Here is a 12485-nt window from a genome sequence, read left to right as displayed (position 1 = left end):
ATCATCATCATCATCATCACAACTATTCCAGAATTCAGCAATAGATTCAAGCAATAATTAAACAAGATACTGACTACTCAACAATCATATCCCCCAATACTTGCTGTATGAACGCAAACCGTAACTAGCTAATTAAGTTGGTGGCTAAGGAAGTCTAACGTAACATTAATTGCAAGAGAAGAATTAAAACAGCCGATCCCTTGTGTGCAAATGCACAAGACCTAGCCATAATACCAGCAAATCTTAATAAACATAAGTTATCGCGTCTTACCTTTGTGTCAATGGTCTGCAGACCCATGCTGTGTGTACAACAACATTCTCGAGGTCGGACATCCGGGACTTTTACTCCCATAATGCACTGCGCGCGCATAGCAACCGCGACGAAGGGTAAAACAGACAAGCGCTCGCCATTAAGCAACACGAAGCGGAAGACAAACAAGCGCAAAACTGCCGAGAATCATGCCTAAAAACTGTTGTGTTGTTAATTGCACAAACAACAGCGTAAAGAGGAGTGACCTCTCATTTTACATGATACCTAGCAAGGCAACTGAGCCAGAAAGGAGAGAGAAATGGCTCCAGGCGATTGGACGAGGTGTTACACCACACAGCACAAAACTATGGCGGCCTACATCCGATTACCATTACGTTTGCTCCTCCTATTTAAACATGACTGCAAGTGTAGGACACATGGTATGTACACATGGTGTTCATACCAGGGGATTTGATGAGATAATTGTATATGTCTGGATACTCGAGCCTGGGCCATGCCTTTGGGTTGTTCTCCCAGGACTCAGCTGGATGTCGATAGGGACAAGATTGTAACGTTAAACCTACAAGCGACAGCTTTCTGTGGTACCTGGTCAATGCAGGCGCAAGTAGACTTTCTATATATTGATAAGACATTCTGTAATAGAAGAAAGAAGATCTGTATTTGTATAGCTGCTAGCGCCTTTCACATACATCTAACGTTAGTCACAAAGCCCTTTACATGAGTGTTTTATTACATTCACTTCACTTCTCACCACCGACATACATTCGCATACACAGATATCATTCATCATTAATACAAAGTAGTCCGTTAGTATCCATAACTGACCCAATCCACAACAAAACTTCTGTGAATAGATACCTTTTTTGATTTTCCTCGGGCTTTGCCTTGATTGCCTTCGGTTTGTTTTACCCTTCAAACACAGCGGCGGCTTGTTGCTATGCAGGTCACATGATTTGTGACGTAACGCCGACCAAGAGAATCCATTTGTTCTACAGGTTATCACTTTGATATTTTATAGTCCATGGCACTAGGATGCAACCTTGTGATATTGTATGAAGGCTAAATGACTTGCTCGTCTATGATACATTCGCCAGAAATTCTGGCCAATCCCAGCAAAGACTAGGTAGCCTCGTTCCCGCTCGTTCACTGTCCATTCCAAACTGTCAACCAGGCGCGTCGTTAGATATGGGCATCCGTTGGGGATGTTTTTTTTTATAGCCCCGGATCTCAAAAAATTTTAATTTATTGATAATTATTATTATTTTTTTAATAATTTGTATTTATTTTAAAAAATGACCGGGTCTTTTAATCTATCCTTCGGAATCAATCATGTATTAAAGACGATTAAAATGTGTTCAAGCAGATCAAAGTTACTATGGTTACAGCTTAGAGTGCGCGCCTGAGGAGAAAGAGCTTTGGGCTTTACTGTCATTGTTGTTTGTGGCTTCTGGTGGTAGCTATGGACATTAGACACTTTTTAAAAAGTAAAATAAGGAGGCAAGAAGAGTTATCTACTGGCGCCGTTCCCTCATCATTAAGCTCAGGTCGGTGAAGGCTCTTTAGCAAACCCTGGTCTAACGTACATAGCCCTGTACTTACTGTGGTATTAATGCAGAACAACATGTACTGTATATATAAAGTACGTGGGACCTTACTATTTCGCCTATAACTAATCCATTTTGTGAGCCATAATCCGTTTCTCGTGAAGAATGTAGATGAAGTAGCCTATACATCTGATTTGGCGATTGAAACACAATGTGTAAATTAACGTTATTCCCCTCAGATGGATAGCTAGCTAGAATACCAGGGGCCGTATTACAGAAAGAGTCTAAGATAGGAATTTCCCCAATTGGTATTACCGAAGCAGATACTAAATAACTTTAGGAATCATATCTTGCTTCATTCTTTTTATTTCAGGTTAGGAAATCCTAACATCGCTAACATCAACTTTTCTGTCTGATAGGCTACCTATAGCAACCGATGTCACTTTTCTCATCTCGCGAGACGCGAGCTAAACGGCTTTTAATCGCTGTTTTGCTGCCGTTTTTTTAATGAAACATACAGTGAAAATGGAGAATTAACAACAACTCATTCATTGTTTCATTCATATCATTGAACTTTAAGTCAGGTGACTATGGTGCGTTCACACCGGACGCGAATAGCGCGTCAGGCGAGAGTGATTTTTATGTTTATGACACCTATACAGAGTGCCTGTGTTTACTGTCTGTTGAATGGCCTCTTTACTGGACCTGCACTGTCTATAGTTCCTTTTCCAGACTTATACAAACAGACTGTTGGAGTGATTTATGTGTGTGTGTGTGTGTGTAGATAGATAAATAGATATAGATAAATATAGAAAGATAAATATCTATATACACAGTATATATATAGTTTTATATTCATTTTTTTAATATTCATGTATTATTTATTTGTGTTTCAGTGAATAGCTGTTACAGTTCTACAAATAAAGCATTCTATCTTTTTACCTATCATTTAAAATGCTACAAAAAATGCACCTGAATGCTGTAAAAGAAGTGTTTAATGCTCAACGCTTCCAAGTTACCAAACTGGGGGTGGGGGGGTCTGGGCTAAGCCCCCAATGTATCAAGACCCTAGCAACGCCCCTGCTGTCAACTCATTTGAAAAACATTCTTTAAAAAAAAGAAGCGCGATAGTAATATAGAGATAATAATGTTACAGTTGTTGCAGTTTTAATGAACAGAAAAGCGTGTAGCCAGCGCAGCAGCAGAACGGCTAAATTGAACTCGAGGTTTTCAAAAAAAAAAAAAAAAAAGTGGTGGGTACAAAATGACTCACGACGAAATCTAGGGGGGACGCGTCCCCCCCGCCCCCCCCCCCCCCGAAATCGACGCCTATGTGTATAAGCTAACATTTTGTCACATCAGGGGCGTAGCCATAATTTCAGAAGTGACAGAAATGTCAAATACAATAATTTTATGTATGTAGCCTAATAATAATAATTATTATTATTTTTTTTTTTTTTTTTTTTTTACAAGGAATTATCTTTTTTTAATTACTTTTAATTAGCTGTAATCAAATACACTGCTGGACAATAATCAATCATTTGTAATCGATATTTTTTTCCTAATGGCAATTTTATGATTGTTTTATATACTAGGCTACATTTAATTAGCAATTATTTAAATTTTCTGCACAGAATAAGGTAGAAAATATACTTTATAGTTTCTGTACTGTAATAAATGTCAATTAGCACTGCATCATTCATAAATTGTTTGTGGGTTTTTTTAAAGTTTCATCAGTTCATTCTGCTTTTATTCAGTTTAGCTGCAGATATAGCCTGGCACGTCTTTGAGAGCGAGATCGCTTCTCTTTCAGTGTGAAAACGTCTTCATCTCTATTTAACTTTTCCTCTCCATCAGCGAATGATTCGAGAAAACGCGCCAGATGTCTGTTTGCTAATGAAACAAACGCTACTTTCAAGCATATTATCAGATAAATCTCGCGCTCTTATTTCAAGGTCGTTGTTAATGCTGTGGTTAATTTTAAACGTTTCCTTCGTATATTCGGTTCATCCGCATTGTTTAAAAACAATTATCATTCAATGGATCTGTGCGTATGATTTAGACACTTACATTTCTGCTCCGTCCATGCAATAAATAGCTACAGCTGTCGACGGCTCCGGTAACTCCGTCGGTAAGATGCAGAGAGCCATTGACAAACTACAGAAAAGTAAAGCTTCACGTTAGCATTACTGGCCACGAGTCCTATAGATCACACGTCAGCTGCGTCAGAGACGAACGGACCGCGAGCGCAATCCTGTGACAGTCTCAGTCGGTAAACAGTGGAGCGCGTGAAGGACAGATAAGAGGCACGATTCACGAACACTCTTCAAGGTCTCCATTAATTCGTGCGTGTAGTAATTTAATGTGTATACATTTTGAAAGCATTGAATCGCTATAGAAATCGCAATTCATTCGATTCTTAGCATTTTGAATCGATTACGGTCCAAGATCGGTGATTCACGATTCAAAAATCATGTTTCAAGATCGATGCTTATGAATCGACAGGGTTTGTAATCGATGCATCGAGAAAACGAGTGAATCGTTACACCCCTAATTTATACCATGGTGTTGATTAACTTGAGTGCGCTCCACCTGTGTTAATTAGGCTAAGTATCTGACGTGCTCCTCCCAACCTTGTTAAAACCATAAAAAGAAAGAAAGAAAAAGTGACGTGATGTGATTTAATAATGAGTGTTTATTATTATTATTACTACTTTCTGCAGGATAACAATGGATCTAACAAGAAATATTCTCATGTTGGGAAAGCTGATGAAAACACTGAAAGGGGAAACTGGAGCAGCAAAAGAGAGTACATGCTGTCTATGATCGGCTATGCTGTTGGTCTTGGAAATGTGTGGAGATTTCCCTACTTGGCTTACAAACATGGGGGAGGTACAGTAAGATGACTTATTATGAGTTTTCATAATATACAGTATGTTGAATTAATGTCTTATTCATATAATAGAAAACTAGATCAGGAAATAGGGTAATATATATAACTTTTATAACCGTTTTTTTTCTCTCTCACTGTTTTAAATACTGCATCTTTTCAACAATTCAAGGGGCCTTCCTCATCCCCTACATTATCATGCTGGCTGTTGCTGGACTTCCTCTGTTCTTCATGGAGAGCTCTTTTGGACAGTTTTGCAGCCAAGGCCCCATCAATGTGTGGAAAGCGGTGCCTATACTGCAAGGTGACTTTGAATCAAATCTTAAAATTGGTCGATCTAAAAGCTGCTAAGGAGTTTAAGAATACATTGTGGATTCAAATGGATTTTGCTGCAGTTTGAGGTCCACCAATGTGGTAAATGCCTCCAGGCTAATTCATAAATGTTTAAACCATCCTTGAGACAAATACTCCTCAAATGGTTAACATGTAGATTGCACAATTACATTTGCCCTCAGGACCTTTTACACTGTTTGTGAACACTAAGAAAAAAATCCAACATGGTCAAATCCAGTACACACTTAAGTGAATTTATTCAAATGTATTACTTGTACTTTAAACATCTTAAAGTGGTGTTTTTTTTTTTTCTCTCTCTCTGTAGGTGTTGGCATCACAATGATGCTGGTTAGCACTTTTGTGGCAATCTACTACAACGTAATCATTGCTTATAGTATCTACTACCTTTTTGCATCTTTTCAATATCCTCTCCCTTGGAGTGCGACGGACTGCAACTCAACAGGTTCGTTAGACCGTTTCTTTTCTAAAGAGGCCCATGTTTCTGTGTCAGACATACCATGACTTTATGCTCTAATTTTTTAGTTTTTCTAGATGAACTGGCTTGTAAGGGAAATTTGTCTTTCACACTTAATACAGTAAAGAGAATTTGTAAAGGGAACCTCCTTGCAGCTCTGTGCTTAAAACAAGAGTTTAAGCTACTGTATAACTAAAGAACTATAACTACTTTAAACCTATACATTAAAATAGTAGATAGATCTATAAAGTATTTATCAAGATACAGAATAATACTGCAGTAAATGATTTGGACCATATGTTTCAATGACTTCCAACATTACTGCTGCAGCACTAAATGTGACTTCTGAGACCCAAACCTGCCAGAATGACTCTACAGCAGGCCAGAGCCCTAGCGAGAAATACTGGGAGTAAGTTGACATTTAGTTTTTGTACAGATTCTCAATGAGACTTCGCTTTGTTGGCACCCTTTTCTTGATTGCTTTCTGGATAATTCATGACTAATGTTTTGGACTGTCAGATTTTGGGGGTGATCGGCACAGCATTACAAATTTGTAAAGCGTGGTTTCTTTCCTGTTCTGAAGTGTTTTGTTAAATGGGAAGCTTGGGTGGGATGTTTGGATAGGGTGCTGATTTGGTGCATATCTATCTATTCTTATATATATGAGCGCAAGACCTAAATCTTTCCACCCCCAAACTGTAAAATGGTAATGTCACGGTCTCCAATATCTAGGAATTAACTTCCTTTTTTTATGTTAAGGGCTTTTATTTATTTATTTATATTTGACATTTTGTGACCGAATTGTCCACAGTGAGGTGGCTCTTCAGCGCACTAGTAGCATGAATGAGACCGGGCCGGTGGTTTGGCACCTTGCCCTGTGCCTGCTGCTTGCCTGGATACTAGTCGGAGCAGCTCTCTTCAAAGGCATAAAGTCCTCTGGGAAGGTGAGTGTTTCACCTCAGTAACATTAAATTGCATCTGTACAGTAAGTTGTGTTGAGGCAGCAAGAGGAAAGCATTTTGCGTTCAATTTAACATGATAAATGGTGCATTTCAGGTTGTGTATTTCACAGCTACTTTCCCATACGCCGTTCTTTTTATCCTGCTGATTCGTGGTGTGACTCTGGAGGGAGCAAAAGATGGCATTGAGTTCTACATCGGTTCAAAGTCTAACCTCACCAAACTGGCTGATTCTGAGGTCCGTCAAGAACTAAATCCAACCATCTAACCTTACGGTTCATAATCACGGGAATGTACTGATTTCAGACAACTAATGTAGCCTGTTTTCACCATAGGTTTGGAAGGATGCAGCTACTCAGATCTTCTTTTCTCTCTCCGTTGCATGGGGTGGTTTGATGGCTCTGTCCTCTTACAACAAGTTTTACAACAACTCCTATCAAGACTCCATTATAGTGTGTGTCACAAACTGTGGCACCAGTGTATTTGCTGGCTTTGCAATCTTTTCTATCCTTGGACACATGGCGCATGTCTATCAGAGACCAGTATCAGAAGTTGCAGATGCTGGTAAGATCTGAAATTTTAAATTTGCATTTAAGAGTTATTTTAAAACAAAAAGCAATAAAATGTGTAGTTTAAACAAACATTCTAGCATGATGTACTCATCGTTGTGTTCGTAAGCTAAACCCCAGTTTGTGTTTTAGGTTTTGGATTGGCCTTTATTGCATACCCTGATGCCCTTTCTAAGCTGCCCATTTCACCCCTGTGGTCAATCCTGTTCTTTGTCATGCTTATTACCCTTGGCTTGGACTCCCAGTTTGCAGGAATAGGTAAAGAAAAGCAGATGTACTGTAGATAAAGTAAGAAAGTACTCTAATTTGTCTTAATCTTAATCATGATTTGTCTACAGAGGTTATCACCACCTGCCTCCAAGATGCCTATCCCAAGCTTTTGAAGTCCAAGCGAGGAATTATTACAACCGCAGTTTGCATTGTTCTCTTTTTGCTCGGCTTGCCATGTGTCACAGGGGTAGGCAAACCATTACAAATATAGATTTACTCTGAGATCTTACATTTACAATGATAAAAATGCATTACATGAAAGGTGAATAAGGGAATTCCGCACTGAGTGAACCCAACTGTACAGTAGATTTAAAAGTGCTTCGTTTTGATAGGCAGGAATATATTGGGTGAATTTAATTGACACCTTCTGTGCTGGATGGATTCTCCTGGTCGCTGGATTATTAGAGGTCTTGGGTCTTTCCATCTTGTATGGTGAGCATATATTAGCAATATCTGATGACGTTATGTGCTACCTGTCTCCAATTATTGTTCTGTTCTTTACTAAAATGCATGAACATTTTCAGGTGGTAATCGGTTCATCAAAGATATCGAGATGATGATTGGGAGTAAGAGCGCCCTCTTCTGGTTATGGTGGAGAGCTTGCTGGTTTTTTATCACCCCAGTGGTTCTTTCTGTATGTACATACTTTTTAAACTATATAATTATTATAAGTGATCGTTATATCTGATGTGTGTGTGTGTGTTTTTTTTTTTTTTTTTTAAACCAGATTGTCCTTGTATGGACCTTGTATACTTTTACATCCCCCACATATGGCTCAGTTGTATATCCAGATTGGGGCATTGCTCTGGGCTGGTGTATGACTGCATTTTGCCTCATTTGGATCCCTATTCTTGCAGTCTGGAACGTGTACAAAGCTAGTGGAGGCCCCTGGCAGGTAAAGCAGAATGTTCAGGTTTTATCCGAGGGGTGGGGGTGTATATGTATATGCATTAGAGCCCGACCGATATGGATTTTGGGGGGCCGATGCCGATATTAACTCGAAAAGAGCCGATTTATAAGCCGATATTTTGATTTTAAAAATAATCTGGATATTAGACCCATTTCCTATAAACTGCATTTACACAACATTCAATAGCAAAATATCTGCCTGTTCTATGTATGTGGGCTGTATAAACCATTTTCCAGAATGGACTATGTTAAAAAAAAAAAAGCCTTAAAGATTACAGTCTCAATGACTAAACAATTGCACATCAAAAGTATATATTTTTTAATGATCAAAAAACAGTCTGGTTTTAAACATTTAACACTTTTACTTTCTTCCAGTTGAAGCTGGTTTTAACAGTTTGTGTGTTTACTGTAAATAAATTATAATACTAAAGTTAAAGTATTTGCAGAAGTAGTCCCACACTTTGCTGCTACAGCATTCACCTTTTTTCAGCCATCTGTAGGCAGAAAGAGAGACAGAGAAAGAATAAGCATGTGTATTAATAATATCACCATGCATCATTACTCATGTCATCATTAGAATTATAATAATAATAAACTGGGCTCTCCTACATAGGCAAAAATGAGAAATATATATATATATATATTTTTTTTTGTCAAGCAATAGGTATTGCCTACTTATATTTAACAATATTATTTCAACATTTTCCTGTTATGTCTGTAAAGCTGCTTTGAAACAATATGTAAAAAAAAAAAAAAAAAAAGCGCTTGTTCAGCTCACATTTATTTACATGTCCCCTCTGGTTTAATAATTTCTGACGCACCTACTGTAGTTACTGTAACTACACTATATTTGCTCTCACAGACACATTCACAACAGACCCGTATATCTTCTCCTCTTCTCTTTGTGCAGTATGAATCAAAACATCGTCTTGCCTACTATTACCGGAAGATTACGGAATCAATTCGAAGTTGAATGGTTAACGTTAGTGTCATGAACACACCGCTGTCAATTTTGAGAAGAACCACCTTCACACAAGTTAATAGAAAGCATTTAAGGGGCCTGCTAAAAAGGAAGCTATTAGCGTTAGAGTAACGTAACCAGCCTGAAATCACCAAATTGTTCTCTGGACCTGAGGGTAGCCTCTTCTTCCTTGCTTCTCTCTTAATTCTCATCAGCAGGAATAGCGCTATCGCTCGCTTCTTACAACGGGACAGATACATGTTTGCTGCTGACCGAAAGGTGGAGGAACAGACTATGAAAGAGCTCCCGCTAAACGTTTTTAAAACCCCGCCTACGCCATAGCGCAGCGCAAATCGCGTTGTATCTGAAGGGCAACGCTGAACCCAGCGGCAAGCGCCGTGCATACCGCGTCCTGTGTGAAAGGCCCAATTACGCGGTCATTATGTGGGAAACACACCGCAATAGAATAAGAATAAGTTAAACGCTAACGTTTTAGTTTGACCTCCTATTAACGTTCGCGCTCTTCCACTGATAAACATGGTATTAGCTTTGTGGCTAATCTAATATAGCAATGCATTAGCGGCTGTAAGTGATGTTACAGAATATTTAGAAGTAATAATGATAGAACCCTTAGCTAGAACTACCACACAGTTTTTATACACAGGGTATGAACTAAATCTACAATCATTTCACATGACGAACGACAGACTCACCGTCAAAACAGTTGATCGCTTTCTTCTGTAGTGGACTTCTGGCGCTGTTGTTAACTCTGGAGCTGCAGAGCTCCCTCTGGTGGGCACAATATGCAACACTCATAACATGAGTGAAGCATGAGACTCTGTTTCTCATGTTTCATCGGCCGTTATAAATGCCGATGCCGATTTAAATGCAATTAGCTTATCAGCCGATAACATCGGCCGGCCGATATATCGGTCGGGCTCTAATATGGATGTCAGTGGTTTGTTGCCTTTTAGTCATGCACTTTGATTCTAAACTTTAGCTTTTGTCATTCAGCGTATCAAAGCAGCCTGTTCACCCACAGAAGACTGGGGTCCTTATTTGGAGTGTCACAGAGGGGAGCGCTATGGTACAGGAGGAGCAGCTGATCCAAATGTGATCCCTAATAAGTTTACAACTAGGTTGTAAAAGTTTAAGGATTGTGTTTTAATGTATTCATGCATATGTAGCACTACTCCCTGTAGTTAAGTGAACAAGATAACTTTTAATATTTTAAATTTTTGTGGATTTTTTTTTTTTAAGTGTTTTATTTAAATAAAATGTTTGTACAAGACAAGTACCAAATATTTTTACTGTTAAAAGCAACGTTTATTGACATTTAAATATGCTAATTTTGGTAATGGGTAATTTGAAAGCTCTTGATGTTGTAGCCAACTCGGTATGTTACAAAGCACTGAAAGTGTAACAATGAAGAAGTGAAATTTGAATCTGGAACCCAGCACTCTGCAGGAGAGCCACACCTGTGATGCAAATGTAATCATTTAAATCTGTTCCAGAAATAACATTGTCAAAGCACAAGTGAATGAGTAGGGAAAATCAGGGGCAATTATACACAGAGGAAAAGGGGTATGTGTGTGTGGCTTCTTCTTTTTTTTATTTTTTTTCTGCGACCTTTTCAACAACAATAACACTTAGAAACACTTGGGTACAAAAAGAGCTTTAGGATTTCAGTATTGTTTTTCTGCCAATATCTTTTAAAATAAATACTATGTCTTTTTCTGTTGTAAGGCTATTATTTATATTTTGGCACAATATCAAAGATTGTATATGTACTGTAACATGATACATTAGTGTTTTTTTTTTTTTTTTTTTTACCTCTTTTACAAGCACTTTCAGTCAGTCGTAAATTGCGAAAAGAAAACAAATCACAAAGTTTTTCACAAAAATATGACCATTTGATTCAATTATAGCACTATGTATTACTGTTTTTCTCCATATTTGTATTTTAATCTATGCCAAGCAGGTGTGTGTTTACTAAAATATTCGGTCTTTTGAACCTCTGTATCTGCATTTTTCAGAAATGCAGATATACAATTGGTTTATCGAATTCAATATTTAAGATATTTTATTTAAATCCTTTTCTTGACGGTTTCAAAGTAATTATTGATAGGTTAACCTACTGGAGGGGTGCCTGTGTGCCATCTCAGATGAGTTCCTATCTGATACGCAGGCTAAAAATGTATTTCGTTACAGTTACTAATTACTTCAAAAAAAGTATTCAATAATGTAATCCATGTACCACAAAATGAAAGTAATGTAACTGATTACTTTTGTATTACTTCTGGATTACTTCAAGGTCAAATATTATTTTTAAAAAACATTTATTAATTAAGATTTTCACAGCCCTGAATTGATAAAGGACTATACAGACATCTAGTGCATGATATTGGTATTACAGATTATTTTGTTTTATTTTCAAGAAAATATAAGAAAGAATTTAAGACAATGGAAATGTTTCTTCAACAGCAAAATACAGAATACAAATTCATTTTTTTTTCCAAGCAAATATAGTAAGAACTGAATTTTTAGACAATGGAAATGTTTCTTCAACAGCAAAATACAGAATACAAATTCATTTTTTTTTTCGATGAAGAAAGTGTTTTCGTTGCTGGAAGGCACAGTTTGCACTGTACAACCATGTTGTTTGCATTTTCTTCTTTGAAAACAAAATAGCAGCGGAATTTCCATGAAATGAACGCGTTTTTGCACACGGGCATCATATTGTTTAGCAGCAGTGATTCAATCTGCGTCTGAGGAGATTGTAGACACTGTTATTAGCGCATGCACCAGCGGGTGGCACACGTGATTTGCGTGAGTCATTAATCAAGCTGCGCTTAATAAAGTGTTATTATGCCAAAATACTGATTTATTTAGTTTTAAATGAAACCATTGTAATCCTGAAAGTATTCCCCCTTTTTTCAAAATGTAACTATAATCTGATTACTACGTTTTTTGACGTAACTGTAACGGATTACAGTTACTGGATTTTTGTATCCTGATTACGTAACGCCGTTACATGTATTCCGTTACTCCCCAACCCTGCTGATACGTGCAAATCTATTCCTCCCTAAAACCTATTGTATGCATTATATCATATAAATGTTCACACTATATACCGATTAAAAAACCCACGAAGAACAAGGGTGTAAAATGAATTTACTACACTTAATAGTAATAAGGTTTAACCAGAGCCATATCTCTCTATGGCTCTGGGTTTAACTTAAGATGTGTTACAGACTTTACTGCTAATGCATTATTAAAATGATACAATGTATAAATAAAAATA

The 12485-nt window shown here is 37.6% G+C and overlaps 1 protein-coding gene across 2 annotated transcripts in view; it reads left to right on the top strand.

Annotated features, from left to right (window-relative positions):
• Positions 1-12485, top strand: part of LOC132126797 (sodium- and chloride-dependent neutral and basic amino acid transporter B(0+)-like) — a 63867-nt gene that overhangs the window by 1577 nt on the left and 49805 nt on the right. Inside the window, exons 2-14 of one of the 2 annotated variants that reach the window (XM_059538308.1) lie at positions 4539-4707; positions 4878-5009; positions 5364-5501; positions 5844-5922; positions 6325-6457; positions 6570-6710; positions 6808-7036; positions 7174-7299; positions 7380-7498; positions 7644-7743; positions 7836-7945; positions 8039-8206; positions 10196-10342. In XM_059538308.1, coding sequence (XP_059394291.1) covers positions 4539-4707; positions 4878-5009; positions 5364-5501; positions 5844-5922; positions 6325-6457; positions 6570-6710; positions 6808-7036; positions 7174-7299; positions 7380-7498; positions 7644-7743; positions 7836-7945; positions 8039-8206; positions 10196-10327 — 1776 coding nt within the window. In that variant the 3' untranslated portion in view covers positions 10328-10342. Of the gene's footprint in view, positions 1-4538; positions 4708-4877; positions 5010-5363; positions 5502-5843; positions 5923-6324; positions 6458-6569; positions 6711-6807; positions 7037-7173; positions 7300-7379; positions 7499-7643; positions 7744-7835; positions 7946-8038; positions 8207-10195; positions 10433-12485 lie in introns of those variants that run through there. The other variant, XM_059538306.1, reaches the window with a different exon arrangement.

The sequence above is a fragment of the Carassius carassius genome, chromosome 44 (assembly GCF_963082965.1).
Source record: "Carassius carassius chromosome 44, fCarCar2.1, whole genome shotgun sequence".
NCBI lineage: Eukaryota > Metazoa > Chordata > Actinopteri > Cypriniformes > Cyprinidae > Carassius > Carassius carassius.
The sequence above is the reverse complement of the archived record's forward strand: the minus strand, read 5'-3'. Positions and strand labels throughout refer to the sequence as shown.